This window comes from Physeter macrocephalus, chromosome 4 (genome assembly GCF_002837175.3).
Source record: "Physeter macrocephalus isolate SW-GA chromosome 4, ASM283717v5, whole genome shotgun sequence".
Taxonomy (NCBI): domain Eukaryota; kingdom Metazoa; phylum Chordata; class Mammalia; order Artiodactyla; family Physeteridae; genus Physeter; species Physeter macrocephalus.
The window spans coordinates 15,179,210-15,202,907 of NC_041217.1; the positions used below are offsets into that span (position 1 = coordinate 15,179,210).

Here is a 23,698-nt window from a genome sequence, read left to right on the forward strand (position 1 = left end):
CCCTCTCGAGTCCCCCTTCCACCCACCCTCCCTATCCCACCCCTCTAGGTGGTCACAAACCACCGAGCTGATCTCCCTGTGCTGTGTGGCTGCTTCCCACTAGCTAGGATAGCCACATTTAAAAGAATGAACCTGGAGCCTTAACTAGCACCATATACAGAAATTAATTCAAAATGGATCAAAGATCTAAGTGTAAGAGCTAAACTATAAAACTCTTAGCAGCAAACATAAGGGTTTGCTTATCTTCATAACCTTGGATTTGGCAGTGGTTTCATAGGTATGACATAAATGCATGAGCAACAAATGAAAAAACAGATAAATCAGACTTCATCAAAATTAAAAACTACTATGCTTCAAGTGACACCATCAAGAAAATTTAAAGACAACTTGCAGAATGGGAGAAAACATTTGCAAATCATATAGCTGATAAAGGACTTGTACTTAGAACATATAAAAAACAACTACAACTCAGTAATAAAGACAAATAACCCACTAAAAATGATAAAACTACTTGAACAGATATTTCTCCAAAGACCATACCCAAAGAGCCAATAAGCACATGAAAAGATGCTTGACATAATTAGTCATCAGGATAATGCAAACCAAAACCACAGTGAGAGAACACTTCACACCACTACAATGGTTATAATGAAAAAGACAGATAATTAGTGTTGCTGAGGACGTGGAGAAATTGGAACCTTTATACATATCGGTGAGAATGAAAATGAAACAGCTACTTTGGAAAACAGTCTGTCTGTTCCTCAAAAGTTTAAACATAGAGTTAACATGTGGCCCACATTTCCACTTCTAGGTATATCAATCATTACCTTAAATGTGAATGGCCAAAATTCAATAATTAAGAGACAGAAACTGATGGAATGGATAAAAGAACAAGACCCACCAATATGTGATCTATAAGAAACCCAACTTAAATAAAAAGAAAAAGATATGGTAAGAATAAAGGGATGAGAAAAATATACTATGCTAACAAACCAAAAGAAAGCTGGAGTAGCTATATTCATTTCAGACCTCAAAACCAGAAAAATTATCAGGGAAAAAAGAGGAGCATTACATAATGAAAAGGTGGCCAAAGCTCAAGAAGAGAATGCACCTAAAAACAGAACATCAAAATATCTGAAGCAAAACATGATAGAAGTGCAACAAAAAAACAGATAAATCCTATTAAAATTGGAGAATTCTACACCACTGTTTCAGTAATTGAGAGATTCAGCAGCCAGAAAATCAGTAAGGATACAGCTGACCTGAAAAACACTGAACCAAACTCATCTAACTGTCTTTTATAGACTATTCCACCTAATACACATTCTTCTCAAGTTCACATGAAACATTCAAGACGGACCATAAAATCCACCTTAAAAATATTAAAGTATAAAAATCATTGAAAGTATATTCTCATCCTACAATAGAACTAAACTGGAAATCAGTAACAGAAAAATAAGTTAAAAATCCTTAAATATTTGGAGATTAAGCAACATGTTTCTAATAACACGTGCACCAAAAAAGAAGTCTCAAGAGAAATTTTAAAATATTTTGAACTAAATGAAAATGAAAATAAAATTTATCAAAATTTGTATGATGCAGCAAAAGCAGTGTTTAGAGGGAAATGTATAGTATATTAAATGCATATATTAAAAGAAATGCATATATAAAAATGTATACAATGGAAAAAAATCTAAAATCAATTATCCAAGCTTCATACCTCAGGAAACTAAGAATTTTTAGAAAGACACAAATTATAAAAACTGGCTAACAATATAAAATCTAACTTGACCTATACTAAGAAATTCAATTTTAAATTCAATTTAAAATCCCACAAAGAAAATCCAAGTCCATGTGTTTCACTGGTGAGTTCTCTCAAACATGTAAGGAAAAAAATGATACAAATCCAATAGAAGTCTTTCAAAAAAACAGATAAAATTATCTTAATAAAATATTAACAAGCCAGAACTATATCTAAAGATTTAAAAAGAATTAGTTACTACAAGCAATTGGCATTTATCTCTGGAATTAAAGATTTATTCTCTGGAAATCAATTAATTTAACATATCATGTCAATAAAATAAAGGACAAAAATTATCTGATCATCTCAATAGAAGCATCAAAAGCATTTGACAAAATCCAATACCTACTTATGATTTAAAAACAAAAACAAAAAATCCTCTAAATAAAATAGAAATAGAGGGAACCTTCTTAACCCCATGAAGGGCATCTACATAAAACCTACAGTTAATATTATACTTAGGGGGAAATGCTGAAGGTTGCCTTTGTGATCACGAATGAGGCAAGGATGTCTGTTCCCAGTATTTCTATTTGGCATTTAACTGGAGGTTCTATCAAGTCCTCAAAACAAGAAAAAGAAATTAGAAGCATATAAATGGAAAGAAAGTGAAATTGTTGATGTTCATGGACTACATGATCATGTATGTACAAATTTCTAAAGAATTCCCGCCCCCCAAAAAACCTACTAGACATAATAAGTTAATTTAGCAGGGTAACATGATACAGCAACAATATTCAAAAATCAATTGCACTTTTCAACAAATGGTGCTGGAACAACTGTCTATCCACATGCAAAAAAATGAATCATGACATAGACCTCACACCCTTCACAAAAATCAACTCAAAATGGATCACAAACCTAAATTAAAATATAAAACTACAGGGCTTCCCTGGTGGCGCAGTGGTTGAGAGTCCGCCTGCCAACGCAGGGGACACGGGTTCGTGCCCCGGTCCGGGAAGATCCCACGTGCCGTGGAGCGGCTGGGCTCGTAAGCCATGGCCGCTGAGCCTGCGCGTCCAGAGCCTGTGCTCCGCAACGGGAGAGTCCACAACAGTGAGAGGCCCACGTACCCCAAAAAAAAAAAAAAAAAAAAACCTACAAACTCCCAGAAGATAGCAAAGGAGAAAATCTAGATAATCTTGGGTTTGGGGATGACTTTTTAGATATGACACCAATGGCATGATCCAAAAAGAAATAACTCATAAGCTTGACTTCATTAAAATCAAAAATTTCTGCTCTGTGAAAGACAATATTAAAAAAATGAAAAGATAAGCCAGAGACTGGAGAAAATATTCGCAAAAGACATACCTGATAAAGGACTGTTATTCAAAATACACAAAGAATTCTTAAAACTCAACAATAAGAAAACAAACAACCTGATTAAAAAATGGGTCAAAGACCTTAACAGATACATCATCAAAGACAATATACAGATGCCAAATAAGCATCTGAAAAGAATTTCCTTATCATATGTCATTAGGGAAATGCAAATTAAAACAATGAGATACCACTATACACCCATTATAACAGCCAAAATCGAGAAGATTGACAACACTAAATAATGTTAAGGATGTAGAGCAACAGGAACTCTCATTTACTGCTGGTGGGAATGCAAAATGGTACAGCCACTTTGGAAAACAGTTTGGCAGTTTCTTACAAAACTAAACATACTGTTACCGTATGATCCAGCAATTGTACTCCTGGGTATTTGCCCAAAGGAGTTGAAAACTTATGTCCACTCAAAAACCTGTAAACAGATGCTTAAAGCAGCTTTATTCATAACTGTCAAAAGTATGAAACAATCAAAAGTTCTTCAGTAGGTGAATGTACAAATAAAATGTGGTACATCCAGACAATAGATTCTTATTCAGCACTAAAAATAAATGTGCTATCAAGCCATGAAAAGACATGGAGGAATTTAAATGCATATTTCTAGGTGAAAGAAGTCAAACTGAGAAGGCTACATCCTGTATGATTCCAACTAGATGACATTTTGGAAAAGGCAAAACTATGAAGACAGTAAAAAGATCCGTGGTTTCAGGGTTTGGGTGGGGGAAGAAAGGATGAAAAAGCAGAAAACAGAGGATTTTTAAAACTGTAAAACTACTCTATGTATGATGCTAAAATGGTGGATACATGTCATTTTATATTGACAAGACCCACAGAATGTATTTTCTACACCAAAAATGAACTATATCCTTTGTAATCTATGGACTTTGGATGATAATGATATGTCAACGTAGGCTCATCAATTGTAATAAATGCACCACTCTGGTTGATATTTGGGGAGGCTATGCATGTGAGGGGGCAGAGAAAACATGGGAAATCTCTGCACTTTCCTCTCAACTTTGTTGTGAACCTGAAACTGCTCTCAAAAATAAAGTCCTTTTAAAAAATCAATTGTACTTCAATATACTAGCAATTGATTTGGAAGTAAAATTAAGAAAACAGTCTCATTCACAGTGTCATTTCATTCACAACAGCATCAAAGAGACTAAGGATGCATTTAATTTAAAATGTACAAGTCCAGTACACTACAAACTGCATAGCACTGCCAAGAAAAATTAAAGACCTAAATAGATAGAGGCATACACTTTCATGTGCTGTAAGACTCAATATTATTAAGATGTCAACTCCACCTAAATTAATCTGTAGATTCAACACAACCTCTACCCAGATCCCAGCACGTCTGTTTGTAGAAATTGACAAGATAACACCAAGGATGCATATAGAAATGTGGAAGAACTAAAATAGTCAAAATAATTTTGAGGAAAATAGTTGGTCCTGATTTCAAGACTAAAGCTACAGTAATCAAAACAGTGTGGCTTTGGTATAAGAATAAACATAAGGATCAATGAACAAGGAGAGAGAACCTTGTATGGTCACTTGACTTTCTTATGTAGTAAAATATATATAAAACATAAAATTTACCATTTTAGCCATTTTTAAAAGTATGTTTTAGTGGCATTAAGTACATTTACAATGTTGGGCAACCATTACCACTATTCATTTCCAAAACTTTTTCATCATCCTAAAGAGAAACTCTGTACCCATTAAACAACCTCAACCCCTCAACCCCTGATAATGACTATTTTACTTTCTATGTATATGAAGTTGCCTATTCTAGGTATCTTATATAAATGGAATTATATAATACTTTTTTCATAACTTATTTTCCTTTGTATAATGTTTTCAAAGTTAAACCATATTATATCAAAATTTCATTCATTTTTATGGATGAATAATATTCAATTGTGTGTATATACCACATTCTCCTTATCCACTTATCTTTTAATGGACACTTAGGTTTTTTCTGCAGTTTGGGTATTGTGAATAATGCTGCACCCAACACTGGTGTACAAATATCTGTTTCAGTTGCTGCTTTCAATTTGGGGTATTTACCTAAGGAGAGAAATTGCTGGATTATATGGTAATTCTGTGTTTAACTTTTTGAGGAACCATCAAACTATTTTCCACAATGTCTGCACCTGTTTACAGACCCACCAGCAATGCATAAATCCTCCAATTTCTCCACAGCCTTACCACACTTGTTATTTTACATTTTTTTATAAGGGCCATCTAAATGGGTAAGAAGTGGTACCTCATTGTGGTTTTAATTTGCTTTCCCTAATAAGTAATGATGTTGAGTACATTTTCATGTGTTTATTGGCCATATGCATATTTTCTTTCAAAAAATGTCTATTCAAGTCTTTTGTCCTTTTTTAAATTAAATTCTTTGGCTTTTGTTGTTGAGTTGTAGTTCTTTGTATATTCTAGATACTAATTCCTTATCAGATGTTGACTTGTATGTATTTTCTCCCATTCTGTGCATTGTTTTTTCACTCTCTTGATAGTGTACTTTGATGCTGACATTTTTAATTTTGAAGAAATCAGATTTGTCTTTTTATTTTGTTTTCTGTGCCTTTGGTGTCATACCCAAGAAAACTTTATCAAATCCAAAGTCATGAAGCTTTTATCTTGTGTTTTTCATATGACTTTAGCTCCTAAGTTTAGGTCTTTGATCCACTTGGCATTAATTTTTATATATGGTGGAAGGTAAGTGTTCAACTTCATTCTTTTGCATGTGAATACCTGTTTTCCCAGCATCATTTATTCAAAATACTGTCCTTTCCCCATTAAATGGTCTAAACACCCTTGTTTCAATCAACTGACCATATATGTAAGGTTTTATTTACGGGCACTCTATTTCATTGGTCTATACATTTGTCTTTATGCCAGTACCACATTATTTTGATTACTGTAGATTTCTAGTTATTTTTGAAGTCAGGAATTGTAAGTCCTCCACTTGTCTTCTTTTCCAAGATTGTTTTAGCCTTAAGATTCCATTTGAATTTAAGATGGGTTTTCCTATTGCTGCAAAAAATGCCACTGGGATTCTGATACGAATTCCAGTGACTCTGCAGATTGCTTCAGTGGTACTGACATCATAACAATATTAAGTCTCCCAATCTATAAATATGGAATGTCTTCCATTAATTTATGTCTTATTTAATTTTTTAGGAGTGTTTTACAGTTTTCAGTGTTCAAGTCTTTCATCTATTTAGTTAAATTTATTACTAAGAATTTTATTCATTTTGATGCCAGTGTAAGTAGAATTGCTTTCTTAGTTTCCTTTTCTTTTGTTCATTGCTAGAAACACAACTGATTTTAGGTGTTGATTTGTAACGTGCAACTTTGCTGAATTTGTTTATTCGTTCTAGTAGCTTTCTTGTGAAGTCTTCGGGATTTTCTCTATATAGGATCGTGTCATCTGCAAATAGAGATAGCTTTACTTCTTTCCAATTTGGATGCCTTTTTCTTTTTCTTGTCTAATTTTTCTGGCTAGAACTTCTAGTACAATGTTGAATAACAGTCACAAAAGTGGGCATCCTTGTCTTGTGCCTGATGTGAGGAGAAAAGCTTTTAGTATTTCAACAATGAGTATAATGTTAGCCATGGGGTCAGTTGGTTTCTTGCCTAGACACCTGGGCAGCTTAATAGGGAAAGGATAATCATTTCAAAAATATGTTACAGGAACGTGTGAATATCTATGTGTCAAAAAATTAAAATGAAAAAAAGAACACAGATGCTTACATCACACCATACACAAAATTAATTCAGAATGTTTTACAGACGTAACGTAAAAGCTAAAAATACAAAACTTTCAGATGATAACATAGGAAAAAAATCTTTGCTACATTGGGTCAAGCAAAAATTTCTTAGATAGAATGCAAAAACATATGATCCAAAAAATTAACTTTTGTAAATTACACTTCATCAAAATTTAAAGCTCTTGGATTTTAAAGCATACCATTAAGAAAATTTTTTAAATAATCCACAAAATGGAAGGAAATATTTACAAATTGTATCTCAAGTATATAAAGAATTCTTTAACTCAATAAGAAGATAAGCAACTCAATTAAAACATGGGCAAAATGTGTGAAAAACACTTTGCCAAAGAAAACACAAGAATGGTAAATAAAACTATGAAAAGGTGCTCAAAAGCATTAGTCATTCAAAAAATGCAAATTACAAACTACAATGAGATACTATGCACACATAAAATGACTATAATAATATATGGTCAATGCCAATAAGGCCATAGAGAAACTGGATCTCCCAAAAATTGTTGGTAGAAATGTAATAGTATAGCCATGATGGTTAAAAGTTTTAAAGTTTCTGGAAAAGTTCAAAATACACTCACCATATACTTGCTACACTCTTAGATATACCTAAGAGACATAAAAACATATGTCCATACAAAGACTTGTACCCATGTGTTCATGACAGCATTATTCATAATGGATAAACACTGGAAACAATCTATATATTCAACAACTGATCAATGGATAAACAAAATGTAGTAAATGGTATCTTACTCAGCAATTAAAAGGAATAAACTACTGAGAAAAATAACAATATGGATGAATCTTAAAAAAACAGTGTTGAGAGGATCCAGATGAAAAAATCTAAACATCGTATGATTTCATTTATATAAAATTTCTCAGATAGGCAAAATTATTGTGTCAAGACCTGGATAACTAGTTACTTGAGGCTATAAATGGAGGTGGAAATTGACTAAGAATGGGTAAAAGGGAACTCTTTTGAAGTGATAGAAGTATTCTACAACTGGATTATAGTTATGTTTGCGCAACACTGAATTTACTGAAATTCAACAAACTGTACATTTAAACTCGTTAAATTTATGCTATATAAATTATACTTCAATAAAGCTGTTAATAAAAGAAAAGCTATATAGAATTCAGGGAAAATGGCAGGATAAGGAACAGCAGGAAGCTGTTTCCCCACCTAGACAACAATTGCACTGACAGAATCTGTCTAATATAACTATTTTGGAACTCTGGAGTCTACTGAATGCTTGCAACCGCCAGGGGAAGGCTCAAATGGTAAATTGCAGTTAATTTTGATCAATTTCAGCTCTTAGCACAGTAGCAGCTACCCATCTCTCATCTCCAGCTCCATGGCAGGCAGCTGTGTACACGTTTCTGGAACAGCTTGCACACAGCTTGCAGGAACCAGGGTGGGCAAAAAAGACACTTTTGTCCAAATATTGGGAATATGTGCTCTGATTGTTGATCAACTCTTCTTATCACAGAGTTGCAGACAAAAAATGAGGGTGGCAAGTGTTGAACCATCCTCACTGCTGCAAGTACTCCTACCCCAGAGCTTAAAGTGACTCTAAGAAGAATTTTAAAAGTCAGCACTCTTTGTTATCTTTATTTTTCTCTTTTTCCCCTTTTCTGGAGGAAGACAGTAATGGCTAGGACATTCAGAATCAACAGCATATACAAGGAAAATTAGAAAATGACCATGTATGTCAAGGAAAAGGTTCAGGTGCAGAAGAGATCTGAGAAGACCAAAAGTTTATACCTCAGACTGATCCTTGATACAGAAAGAGCCTAAAACAATGAAAAATAAAAATAAAAATAACAGCCAAAACAATAACAGCAAACAGCAAACCTTGAGAAAGTGGGAGAAGCTGATTTCTAGAGTTAGATTCAAATTTGAAGTTTTCAACAAAGAAAATACAAGGCACACAAAGAAACAGGAAAGTATGGCTCATTAAGAGAAAAAAATAAACAAACAGAAACTGTCCCTAAAAAAGACTTGATGGCAGACCTACTAGACAGAGACTTTAAAACAACTATCTTAAAGATACTCAAAAACTAAAGGAAGATGTTGAGAAAGTTAAAAAAATGATGTATGACCAAAATGGAAATATCATAAAGAAATAGAAAACAAAAAGAATTCAAAAAGAAAGTCTGGAGCTGACAATTACAATAATTAAATTAAAAATTCACTAGAGGGATTCAAAGGCAGATTTGATCAAGAAGAGAGAATCAGTGAACTTGAAGACAGAAAAATAGAAATCATTGATTCCGAGGAATAGAATGAAAATAAATTGAAGAAAAATGAACAGAACCTAAGGGACCTGTGGGACTCCATCTAATGGAAAAACATATGCACTGTAGAAGTCTCAGGAGAAGAAGAAAGAGAAAAAGAGGCAGAGAGAATATTTGAAAAAATAATACCTGAAAGCTTCCCAAATTATATGAAGATATGCATATAAAATCCAAGAAGCTCAATGAGCTCCAATACACTTAAAAAAACTAACATCAAGACACATTATAATCAAATTTTCGAAGGCCAGAGATAAAGAGAGAATTTTGAAAGAAGCAAGACAGAAGTGACTTGCTACATTCAAGGGATACTCATTAAGATACTTAGCAGAGTTTTCATCAGAAACTCTGGAGGCCAGAAAGCAGTGGGTTGATATATTCAAAGTGCTAAATGAAAAATAAGAAAGAAAGAAAAAAAAACAAACCCTGCCAACTGAGAATTCTACACTCAGCAAAACTATTCCTCAAGAGTGAGGGAGAAATTAGACATTTCCAGATAAACAAAGCTGAGGGAGTTTGTTACTACTAGACATGCTCTGCAAGAAACACACAAGGGAGTCCTTCAGGATGACCTGAATATATATATTCATAGCTCATTTGTGTTTAAATCTTAACACTTTACTCACTTTTATGTTCGTTCTTGGTTATTTACCTATCTTTTTGTCATTCACATTTGTTATCTCTATCAGAGAGGCTCTTATAGCTTTCCTTAAAATAATCTTATTGTGGTAAAATATATAAAGCATAAAATTTACCAAATTAACCATTTTAAAATGTGCAGTGTAGTGATATTAAATACTTTTATTAATGTTGTACATCAACAAACTGGATAACCTCAATGAAATGGACAAATTCCTAGAAAGACAAAACTTACCAAGACTAAATCACAAAGAAATAAAGCATCTGAATAGACCTGTGTTAGTAAAGAGATTGGATCAGTAATCAACATCTTGCAACAAAGAAAAGCCCTAGACTTGATGAATTAACTGGTGAATTCTATCAAACAAAATAAGAGCTAGTACCAATTATTCTCAAATTTTTCCAAAAATTTGAAAAGGAGGCAACACTTCCTAACTCATTTTATGAGGCCAGCATTACCCTGACACAAAAGCTAGACAAAGACATTAGAAGAAAAGAAAACTACAGAACAATATCCCTTATGAACTGATGCAAATATCCTCAACAAAGTACTAGCAAACCAAATTCAGCAACACAATGAAAGGATTATACACCATGAGCAAGGGGGCTTATTCCTGGATTGCAAAGATGTTTCAACAGACATAAATTGATCAAAGAAATACACCAGGGCTTCCCTGGTGGTGCAGTGGTTGAGAATCTGCCTGCTGATGCAGGGGACACGGGTTCGTGCCCCGGTCTGGGAAGATCCCACATGCCACAGAGCGGCTAGGCCCATGAGCCATGGCCGCTGAGCCTGCGTGTCCGGAGCCTGTGCTCCGCAACGGGAGAGGCCACAACAGTGAGAGGCCCATGTACCGCAAAAAAAAAAAAAAAAAGAAGAAAAAAGAAAAAGAAAAAGAAATACACCATATTAAGAGGTTGAAGAAAAATGAAACCACATGATCACCCCAAGTGACACAGAGAAACAATATGATAAAATTCAACACCCTTTCAAAATAAAAAAATAAATGAACTGGAAGAAGGAAACTACCTCAAAATAATAAAATCCATGTATGAGAAACCTACAGCAAACATCACACTCAATTATGGAAGACCGAAAGCTTTTCCTCTAGAATCAGGAATAAGGTGAGGATTCCTGCTGTCACCATTTCAACCCAACTTAGTACTGGAAGTTCTAGCCAGATTTTAGGCATGAAAGAGAAATAAAAGGCATCTAAACTGAAAAGGAAAAAGTAAAATTATCTTTGTTCACAGATAATATGATCTTCTATGTAGAAAACCCTAAAGATTACACACACACACACACACACACACACACACACACACACACACACACACACAAAATCATTAGAACAAATAAATGAATTCAGCAATGTAGCATTATACAAAGTCAACACACAAAAAGTAGTTGCATTTCTATATATTAACAATGAACAATCTGGAAAGGAAATTATGAAAACAATTATTTACAATAGCATTGAAAAGGATACTTAGGAATTAAATTAACCAAGGAGGTGAAAGATTTGTACACTGAAAACTATAAAACTTTGCTCAAAGAAATAAAGGTGACATAAGTAACTGGAAACACATCCCCTGTTCATGGATTAGAAGATTTAATATTGTTAAATGTCAATACTACCCAAAGAAATCTACAGATTTAATGGAATCCTTGTCAAAATTTCAATGACTTTTTTTTTGTAGATCCAGGAAACTTACCCTAAAATTCATATGTAATCTTAAAGGACCCCAAGATAGCCAAAACAATCTTGAAAAAGAACAAAGCTGGAAGACATACACCTTCTGATTTCAAAACATACTACAAAGCTATAGTAGCTTTGTGGTCCTAGCATAAAGACAGACATATAAATCAATGGAATAGACTAGAGAGTCCAGAAATAAACACTCACATATATGGTCAAATGATTTTCAACAAGGAAGTCAAGACCATTCAATAGGTGAAGAAGAGTCTTTTCAACAAACAGTGCTTGGAAGACTGGATATTCACATGCAAAAGAGTGAAGTTGACCCTTATCTAACACCATTTACAAAAATTAACTCAAAATAGATCAAAAATCTAAATGTAAGACCTAAAACTATAAAATTCTTAGGAAAAAACTCAGGGCAAAAGCTTCACGACATTGGGTTTGGCAATGATTTCTTACATATGATATCAAAAGCACAAGTAACAAAAGAAAAAATAGACAAATTGGACTTCATCAAAAATTTAAATATTTGTTCACCAAAGACACTATCAACAGATTAAAAAGGTGACCCATAGAATTAAAGAAAATATTTGCAAATCATATACCTGTTAAGGAATAAATATCCAGAATACATATGGAACTCCTAAAACTCAACAACAAAAAAATTCAATTAAAAAATGGGAAAATGACTTGAATAGATATTTCTCCAAAGAAGATATACAAATAACCCATAAGCACATGCAAAGATGATCAATATCACTACTCACTGGGAAAATGCACATCAAAACTACAATGAGATACCATCTTACACACATTAGGAGGGCTACTATAAAGAAACAGAAAAAAAATAATGTTGGCAATGGTAAAGAAAACAGAACCCTTGTGCACTGCTGGTGAGAATGTAAAATGGTAAAGCTGCTATAGAGAATAGTATGGCAGTTCCTCAAAAAAATAGAAATAGAATTACCATAAGATCCAGCAATTCCACTTCTGAGTATATACCCAATAGACTTGAAAGCAGAATCTTGAAGAGATCTTTGTACACCCACATTCACAGCAGCATTATTCACAAAAGCTAAAGCATGGAAGCAACCTATGTGTCTCGACAGATGAATGGTAGCAGCATTATCCACAAAAACTAAAGCATGGAAGCAACCTTTGTGTCTCGATAGATGAACGGATAAGCAAACGGTGGTATATACATGTAATGGGATATGGCTCAGCTTTAAAAAGAAGGAAATTCTGACATATGCTAAAATATGGATAAACCTGGAGGACATGTGCTAAGCGAAATAAGCCCGTAACAAAATGGCGAATACTTTATGATTTTCCTTATACGAGGTACCTTAGACTGTTAAAAATCATAGAGACAGAAAGTAAAATTATGGTTGCCAGGAGCTAGGGGAAAATGTGGGGAAGGGTGATTATTGTTTAATGGGTATAGAGTTTCAGATTCACAAGAAGTTACAGAGATGGATGGTAGTGATGGCTGTACAGCATTATGAAAGTATTTAATATCACTGAACTGCACTGTACATTTAAAAATGGTTAATATGGTAAATTTTATGTTATGTATATTTCACCACAGTAAAAATTTTTTTTTTTTTTGCGTTACGCGGGCCTCTCACTGTTGTGGCCTCTCCCGTTGCGGAGCACAGGCTCTGGACGCAGAGGCTCAGCGGCCATGGCTCCTGGGCCAGCTGCTCCGCGGCATGTGGGATCTTCCCGGACCAGGGCACGAACCCACGTCCCCCGCATCCGCAGGAGGACTCCCAACCACTGCGCCACCAGGGAAGCCCACAATAAAAATATTTTTAAAGGAGAGATATGAGATCCTCTCTGAAAAGTCAAGATAAAAAATGTGAATGATAAAAAGATGGATAAATAACCAAGGATACACATAAAAGTGATTTGATTATCAAAAAGATTTAAGCACAAATGAGCTATGAATATATATATACAGTTTACTTGTTTGCTTAGTTAAGTTCAGAAGCAGAAGTTTAGGGCAAAGTAGAATGTCATTCAGTAGGAAAGCATGCAGAAAGCAGAACTCTGCAATACACGTTCTGTTTCTCTCTCTCCACATCAAAGAGAATGACTATCATTTTAAAAGCATAAAATAATTATTCATAGGAAAGAACTAAATCTCGTAATAAGGAAGCATATTATGAGAGGTCTAACTACTTTAATTCAATTCCCCTGCACTTATATCCTAGAATTCCTGCCTCCACTCCCTGTCCCCCTCCCCAAAAAAAAGAAAAAGAAATAAAACAACCAATCACAGATGGTATTGCTAAACTTTTCTCAGTGGCTAAGGAAGTAGAAAAGATAATAACTATAATCTCATGGTTCCCAAACTGTACATAAGGGCACCGTGAAACATGATACTTTTCAAGGAAAACACATTCCTGACATCAGCAGGACAGAGAGAAAAATATGTGCCGGAGGTAGTTCACAGTTTCAACAATAGATAGCACTACGTTCCTTTCAATAGCATTCTATCTTTGTGAAGCTGGTGGTTCTAGCTGTTGCTGGGATTAAAAAGCAAGGACCATGTGAAAACCAAGGTGGAACAGGACAGAAAGAAGCTCTCTTCACATTCATCCCACAATTGGCACTTTCTTGGCGCCTCTCATTCACTTCCGTCTATTCTCATTGTGTCCATCACTCTTACTGACTGTGTTTTGAGCTCCTTTAAGGGCAGGAATCCTGTCTAATTTTTAAGATGAATTACCTCTGTTGATGCTAAGCTTGTGACTTTGTTTTGCAAACATGGTGAAACCCCAACCTAAAACAACAGCAGCAAAAACACCACCAAAAGTAGCTGGAGGAATGTGTTTAATACTAAGGATCACAAGTTTAAAGAGACAGAAAGTCAAAAGGAACATATCCAGAAAAGAATAATTATAAATATGCAAGGTTTTTTAACTATTAAGAATTGAAAGCAGTGCGACAGACCAAAAATATTTAGCCCAGAGAAGAAAAATCTTAACATAAAAGTAAACATCTACCGCTACTAAGAAATGTAGGCCAGGTTTCCAGTGACCAGACCATCCACTTTTGCCTGAGGTGTAATTCCTAGACTGTGCCTCAGGTTCAAGAACAGGTAGCAAAAAATGGAGAAGCCAATATTTTCATATAGCATTAGTGGCAGAACCAATCCAAAAAATCTCTAAGATTCCATATGTGGTATGTAAAGCTGTCACAATTCTATTATAAACGATGATCTATAAGTGACATCCAAAGAAATATGCTGGAATTTCTGTTGCACACAAATCAATCAATTATATAGCTAATCAGTGAACAACAGATATTAATTAAATGTTCAATGAATCCAGATTGGTGTTTAGACTGTATTTATACACAAAGTCAATTGTGATAGTCCTTTCCCAAGAGTAGCATAAGTACCTACAATTTTACTTTTCCTAAAATCCAGAAAGACCAGTGAAACACAGGATACTGAAGATAAAACACACAGCTACAAAAGCTGAATATGTCTTGTTAATCATTAGCTACATCTTGCTTTCCACTACTTCCAAAACTAGTACAGTTGCTGTGGACCCCAATATTTTATTACTTCTCTCTCTTCCTTAAATATAGATAGCACTGCTCCAAGCATGCTTATTTATGATGATTTGTCCAGACTTGTGGCATTTCCTAACATTGTGACTTATGACAATCTCAGGACACCTCAAGGAGGAGACATATTGTACAATATATTATAGAGGGCTCCTTACCACATGTTCTTAGCAGGCATTTCTTGGGAATTCTGGAAAAGGTAAGGATAGATGATCTTGAAGTAAATACAAAGAAATCATCAATATGCTATGAAATTGTAGGGCTGCAGGTGACCTTGAGAAGTCAATTCAAGGCCCTGGAGAATAGTGTTGAGAAGTCAAAAGACACTCTGATGTAACCTTTGGCTTCCAAGAGTTAAAAATGTGAGAGATGTTGAAATAACTAACGCAACTTAAACTAGAAAGACAGGAATATCAAATACAGGAGTAATATGTGGTGATAAATAATGATAATAACTGCTACAATATCAAGAAACAACTAATAGTCGCATAGTGTCCATATAATTGGGAGGGGTGGAAGGACATAAATCTCACAGTAATCTTCCATTTGCTACAGAAATTATCTGGAAATGTTCTTATGTGGTGAGGTGACCACTCATTTTGGTTTAACCAATGTTGTCCTAAATTTTACACTGGAAAGTCCCACATTCTGGGAAAACCCTTAGTCTGGGGTAAACCAGGACTTTGGTCACCTTGTTAGTGATACCACTGGAACAAACTATTGTAAATTTCCCACTACTAAGATAATCGTATAACCAGGTTCAATGATCCAATCAAGGGAAAGAACCCAAATTTCATTTAGTGTAATTTTTTTTCCATTTCTCACTTAAAGTCTCCACATTGTACCTAAGCCTTTCTGATGAGTTCTCGGTGGAGAGAGAAATTAAGGAGACAGTGCCCTGCATGATGTTGCCTCCTATATCAGTATTGGGCCAGAGTTCACTTACTTTTGCTGCAGCCCAATGGATTGTTGATATCCAAATGGCTTGCACTGGGAACACAAGTATCACACTTTGAGCCAGTGACAAATCGTTTACAGAAACACTGGCCAGTGACTGAGTGACAGGTTTCGTTCAAGGCTCCTGAGAGATGACAACTGCAAGGCTGACATCTGAAAAGACAAACCATCAAAGAGAATAACATTTCAATTAGTAATTCACAGTATAAATTACATCTATCAATAACATTGTGGAATAAAAGTCTGTTTTAGCCGGTATATTGAAAAGGATTTCTGAGCTAAAAACTACAAAATACAACAAAACAGAAAAAACACGTTTATCAAAATGCCACTCACGATAAAATCTCTATGAAGCCATCTCTTTGTACATTAATTAATGCCAAGAAAGTGTTATATTGCTTTTTTACATACCATGATACATCTTATGGTTTATTTTCCATACTAGTTGCTCAATTAAGAACACTGTAAACTTTCCATCCTCAAAAAAGCAGTTCTATTGACAGCTAAAAATTAAGACGAGATACCCATAAAATTATCTCTTCAAGTATCTTTTAAGTTGTGAAATACAAAACTGGGTATGATAATTATTGCTCCCCCTAAAAATCTTGTAATCCTATAGTTTTATAAAGAGTAAAAATTATATAGTTTTCTAAAGACTACATTTTGCTAAGGAAACAGCTTGAGGAAGATATGTTCAAATACTGCTGATACTTTAATATATGTTATATTTTACTTTTTATTTTATGCACTAAACTTATTCACTCAAAATAATTAAAGGATAGAGCATTATTCTGATCTATGAAAAGATACTATTGATATAAATATAATGAAAGAACTTCACTTTGACTTAGATTTCCTGGACCCAAAGTTGATTGTAAAAATCACTGTTTTGGCATTTTGCCATGGTAGAAACTAAAACCTGTTTCCTCAGAGTGAATTATTCAAACACTCACTCCATGTCAATGTCACAGATTAGGATAAGCAATTTTGGCACCATGAAGCCTTAGAGAAGCAAAACAGCACACGTAAGACTACCACCTTTAAACAGAGACTTTCCATAGGCTGCATTTAAAACAGAAGTATGGCTTCCCCTATATTTTCTAATAAAGATGCTGGATGGATAGAGTTACTTCATCTCACTGCAACTTTTATGGTGTGATCTCCTGGGTAATCATTCAAGACCCTTAAGAAAGCCGATAAAAGCTAAGGCTGCTAAATAAGCTGCAAATTTGTTTTATGGACTAATATCACCTTGGGAATAAATAAAGTACAGTTTGTCTTGAAACCCACTATCCTGTAGTTTGCCCTTTTTATGTCATGATAAAAGGACATGTTTCCCTCCAAACAACTATACTGTATCCTTTAGGTATAGACACTGCAGCAGAACTCCATCTCAAATAGATATTTTGTTTAGGTGTTTAAGTATTAGATCTGAAAAAAATTATGCATGGAAATTAAAATGGAATTACAGAAGCAACAAAATATTTAATTTGCTCCTAACTTCATTATAGGCTATTACTTAGAGTATATTGTTCGTCGGCTTTTAATGTAATACTGGTAAGCATAAGCAATAAGAGACAAGCTTCTCTCAATGCATATATATATCACTGCACCACTCATGAATAAGTGTCTCTCGAGTATTTCAGCTTCTATTACCATGCACTCATGAGACAATCACATTTATTTTACAAACAGTACATTTAGAGTAATAGTTTCCAGCGTATAACATAATTCCTTTCCTTGATGGAGATCTCTTTTCTTCACGTTAACTGCTACATGCTTAACTCCAAGTCAGCTCTGTCAATATACATGGGATATTAAGTTCCAAATCCAAATGGAATAAATAAACCAGTTCTTAGGAAAGCATGTAGTGTTTTGAGTAACTAAATGTGACTCTTCCTGATTTCATAGTCTTTTTTATCCCAGCCATTGTTATATGCAACTTCTCTGACTTCTTATAATGGCTTGACTTTAGTAAGAGAGATTTTTACCTGGATGAAGTTCATAGGAGACTTTTCTGAATACTATAGTTTGTTTCTAGCCTAAAGGATGCTGGGGATAATTTTGTAATTAAGGTTTAAGTAAAATGATTCCTGTAAATTTCTCAGCCATTCAAATATAATTTTAAACATTTCCAAGACTCTTTAGCAGATAAGCTACAAGTTTGATGTAATTTTATAAGTTATCCTTCCTCAAGAGCATCTCCTGAATGAAATACATTTCACGTTTATTGAAACAAAATTATACATAATGAAGGAAAAGACATTTTAAGCTTAGAAAGAGAAACACCAAACTAAGATGAATTGTGATATTGATTTTGTGAGGATAAATGGTTTTTGTAATATTAATATAAAGAAACCTTTATTACACTGACTCTCCTGGTACAGCTAGGGCTTCTCCCGCAATCTGTTTAAAATCTTCATTTTTCATCCTTATGGGAAAACCTCACTTGCTAAATGGATTTCATAAAGAGTAATCTGTCAAGATTTATATAGATAAACAATTTGTGATGTTTATTGACCAGTTCATTATGGTTACCATTACAGTTCTGTTTGGGCCCTTACATAACTTAGTGTTTACTGGATAGAATGGGAAAGAAGTTAATTAGCTTCTGTCTCTTAAATCACAAATCTCATATATTTTCCTTTCCAGAGAGCTTCTTCCAGTTGTGCAAACAGTAAGAGAAAGAGTTATCCTACGTATTACTATTGCGGAAACATCACTATGAATGAAGGGAATGAGTTTCAATAGCGCATCTCATTGTCAGAAACTTCATCACGTGAGGAAGAGCTACCACAATAGGAGGCCCACGGATACGGTCCAGGATATAGATAACTTTACTGACGTTTCTCTTTGGACACCTCTCTTCTGTCTGGATCCTCAACTCATAGGTAACATCAAATTGAGTTAAAGATATTGACCGACATAAATAACATTCACTGAGGGCTAATTATGTCCCAGGACTGGACTAGGCACTGAGCACATAAAGATGAAAAAGATAGAATTGTCCCTGTCTTCAAGGAGCCCTCAGACTAGTGAGAAATGAAGAAACGGAAAGAGCATTAATAAAGATGTGTACAGACTCTTTGGGAACACAGAAAAGGACCAACTACCTACTCTGGTGGAAAAGGATGGGGACATGGAAAGGAGTAGTAAGAAGGAATCCTGGAAGAGGATGTTTGGACTGCATATTAAAAGATGAATAGGAATAAGCCAAGCCAACCAGGGAGGGGAGAAAAGAGAGAGATAAGACACAGCAGGAGAGGGTGTGAAATTTTAAGCAATTCAAAAATTTTTGATATAAATTCCGAACAGGAAGGTGGTGACAGATAAAGCTGGACAGGTAAGCAGAGGTAAGATATTGCTAGATTAGGTGCAATGGTGACAGTAGTTAAGGAGCAGGATAGATTTAAGAAATGTTTAGTATGTAAAATCAGTAGGATGGGGTGGACAAATTGAAAAGAGAAGTGAAGAAGGAGATAAGGGCGTGGGGTTACTCCCGGTTTTCTAATTTGCTGATGTGTGGATGATGGGGTCATCATTTAAGATAAAGAACGAAGGAGGAAGAGACCTCCAATGGCTGAGGGACTTTAGTCAAGGATTATTAATAATCATTAAGAACAAAAGAGAAAGAGGCTTCAAGGTAAACTGGAGAAACTGGACAAAGAGTCTTCTTCCATCAGTCCCTAGCACAAAGACTAGCAACCAGTAAATGTTCGATAAATACTGTTGAATAAATGAATGAATAAAGCACTAGAAAAGCTTTAGCCTTAGGACACCACAGATAAATCTAAATGTGACACATAGCTTTAATAACAATTTAACTCTTTTGAGCCCTTTCTGATTGTCATAGCTGTCCCCCTGGCTAACCTCTCCCCAAGGAAGGGACCACTCTCTAAGGGCTGGCCTTCTATTCTGACTCCCTAAGGCCAGAAGAGTTCTTGGTTCAGTCCTTTTGTGCAGGATCCCACGAGTGCCCTCCAGAGGAGTTTGGTTTTCCCCTGGTTAAGATTCTATTCCATCTCTGCAGTGGACGTGTGGTCTCACTGAGGTTCCCAGTCTCCCTTTCTTCACAGCTAACTAGTAGCACCAGATTCTCTTAGAACCGACGTCCAGAATTATAAGAGACGGATTTGGGGCTTGGAGATCCTCTGTGTGTGAGCTGAAAGCCGTATCACATGGCTTATTGGAGAAGAAGTGAGTGGTGCTGTCTCATCAAGGAGGGAGGAGTCTGCAGTGCTCAGCCCACCCCCACCCCGGTGAAGCCTTCCTACAAGTAAAGGGACTCATAAGAACTGGACCTGGGCAGTGACTCCCTTGCATCCAGACAACAGTGTCATCCAAGTCCAGGGTGGGGACATTCCTGTCATCTGAAGAAGAGCTTGCTAAGCAGAATCCTGTATTTGGGCCTCTGCCACTTTCTCCTTTTTTGGCACTCCACCTAATCACAGGGAACGTAGGCCACGTCCAACACGCTAGTCACCAAGACCAGACATTTAAAAGGAAAAGAAATCCCAGAAGACTCACTATATTAACAATAACACACATGTTTATGTCTAGAAGCTCTAGTGTTCCTTTCCTTAACCTCCTCATTATATGAACATGATAACTCTGAGGTCTGAAAGCAGAGTCAAATTCTTAAAGTACTCTCAGGGAGAAGCGAGTACACTAATTCTGTGACCCCAGAAGGCAGAAGTAAGATCGGTCAAGAAAGTCACAGGAATGAAATTTTTGCTTAATGTGAAGAATAAGGTTAGAGTTGTGTGAAATAAAGATGAGCTGTTTCAGAGACAATAAGCTCTTTTTAGTCCCATGTTTTCAGCAGAAGCTGAATGATCAGTTATTCTTAAAGGTGATTTATGTAGAAAAATGTATAGGCTACAGTTTAACCAGAGTTACTTTTAAGCTCCTTTCCAAATCTATAGAGTTATGATTCTACAATGCTTGGTGGGATTAAGTAACTTGCTCAGGGGTCACTGACTCTTCGTTACAGACTCAGCAATCTTTATCTAAAAGGACCAGACTAAATATTTTAGGCTTTGCGGCCAAATGACCTCTGAGGAAACTCAACTCTGCTGTAGTAGAGTGCAAGCAGCCATAGACAGTATGTGAAGATTGAGTATTACTGTGCTCCAATAAAATTTTATTTCCATAAACAGGTGGCAGGCTAGGTCTGGTCCACAGGCCACAGTTTGCTGAACCCTGGTGTAGTAGGTTGAATTACTACCCCTCAACAATGTCAAAGTTCCAAACTGCAGAACCTGTGAATATACTACCTTACTTGGCAAAGGAACTTTGCAGATTTGAGATGAAGAGATTACCCTGTATTATCTGAGTATCTAATGTAATCACAAGAGTCCTTATAGGAGACAGACAAGAAGGTGAGACTCAGAGACAGAAGATGTAAGAACATAAGCAGAGATCAGAGAAGACAGAAAACACTACTGTGCTGGCTTAGAAGGTGAAGAAAGGAGCCATGAGCTAAGGAATGTGGGTGGCATCTAGAACTGGGAAAAGCAAGGAAGTGGGTCTTCTCCTGCTGTCCAAGATAAACATAGGCCTGCTGACACCTTGACTTTAGCCCAATGAAACTAACTTAGGACTTCTGGCTTCCATAACTATAAGATAATAAATTCATGTTGTTTTATGCTGCTAAGTTTGTAGTAAATAATTATCATAGCAGGAATAGGACACGAATAGGTCTGGTCTAGTAGAACAGCCATAACTGGAACCTAAACACCTTGATGCCAAAACTGTTATTCCTATTATATCACATTGAATAAATGCTACTAGTTTATAAAAACTGACGTTTCTTAGAAAGCCATACAGAATCTGTATTAAAGGAGAATATATCATCTAGTGGTCATGGTAGATTGCAAAAATGACCACAATTCTTCACCTCTCTGTTTACGCAGGTCCTTTGCAACTAACTGTACAATTCTTACCATCAAAAAGTAGAGTCTATTTCTCCACCTCTGAAGATGTGCTGGCCTGTGACTTGCTTTGGCTAACAGACTAAGGCAAAAGTAACTTTGTGGCAGTTCCAAGCATAGGTCTCAAGTGTCCGCGCACCGTTCTGCTTTCTCTTTGGGAACTCATCCACTCCCTCATGAGTGGGCCCTGGCTAGGTGGGTAGCTGATGAGAGGCATGTGGCCCTTTAACCCCATCACCCTAGAGAAGAACTAGCTGTCTAACAAAGAGTCAAAAAGGAGAATGAATCTGTGAGGAACATTCCCCAACATTCCACTGTGATACCACCAAAGGACAAGAAAGTTACCTTCTTCCCTTTGAAGTCACTGATCTGGTTCTCAGAAAAAGAGACCAATTCTCCCACGGTGACATGGCCTGAGGAGCAGGGGCGGGAGCTACGAGACGAGGGCAGTGCGAAAGTATGAAGAAAACAGGATCAGGGAATCCAGCCATAAAACTGAATGGATGGAGTGGAGAGAAGATGGCGGAAGAGTAAGACACGGAGATCACCTTCCTCCCCAAAGATACATCAGAAATAAATCTACATGTGGAACAGCTCCTACAGAACACCCATTGAACGCTGGCAGAAGACCTCAGACCTCCCAAAAGGAGAGGGTATTAAGCACGCCGCTTAAAGGAGCTCCAGAGACCGTAGCGAGCCGCTGCTATCAGCGTGGACCCCAGAGACGGGCATGAGACGCTAAGGCCGCTGCTGCCGCCACCAAGAGACCTGTGTGCGAGCACAGGTCACTCTTCACACCTCCCCTCCCGGAAGCCTGTGCAGCCTGCCACTGCCAGGGTCCCAGGATCCAGGGACAACTTCCCCAAGAGAACGCACGGCGTGCCTCAGGCTGGTGCAATGACATGCTGGCCTCTGCTGCCGCAGGCTCGTCCTGCATTCCGTAGCCCTCCCTCCTCCCAGCCTGAGTGAGCCAGAGCCCCCAAATCAGCTGCTCCTTTAACCCCATCCTGTCTGAGCGAAGAGCAGGCGCCCTTGGGCGACCCACACGCAGAGGCGGGGCCAAATACAAAGCTGAACCCCAGGAGCTGTGCGAACAAAGAAGAGAAGGGGAAATCTCTCCCAGCAGCCTCAGGAGCAGTGGATTAAAGCTCCACAATCAACCTGATGTACGCTGCATCTGTGGAATGCCTGAATAGACAACGAATCATCCCAAATTGAGGAGGTGGACTTTGGGAGCAATATAAATTATTTTTTCCCCTTTTTCTCTTTTTGTGAGTGTGTATGTGTATGCTTCTGTGAGAGATTTTGTCTGTATAGCTTTGCTTTCACCATTTGTCGTAGGGTTCGGACCGTCCCTTTTTTTTTTTTTTTCTTCTTAATAATGATTTTTTATTTTTTATTTTTTCTTTCTATTTTTTCTCCCTTTTATTCTGAGCCGTGTGGATCAAAGGCTCTCGATGCTCCAGGCAGGCATCAGGGCTGTGCCTCTAAGGTGGGAGAGCCAAGTTCAGGACTGTGGTCCACAAGAGACCTCCCAGCTCCCCGTAATATCAAACGGCGAAAATCTCACAGAGATCTCCATCTCAACACCAAGACCCAGCTTCACTCAACGACCAGCAAGCTACAGTGCTGGACACCCTATGCCCAACAACTAGCAAGACAGGA

The 23,698-nt window shown here is 36.4% G+C and overlaps 1 protein-coding gene across 1 annotated transcript in view; it reads right to left on the minus strand.

Annotated features, from left to right (window-relative positions):
* USH2A (usherin) overlaps window positions 1–23,698 on the minus strand; it is an 829,367-nt gene that overhangs the window by 622,203 nt on the left and 183,466 nt on the right. Inside the window, exon 14 of the mRNA XM_028488076.1 lies at window positions 16,090–16,253. Within this exon, the coding sequence (XP_028343877.1) occupies window positions 16,090–16,253 (164 nt within the window). The remainder of the gene's footprint in view (window positions 1–16,089; window positions 16,254–23,698) is intronic.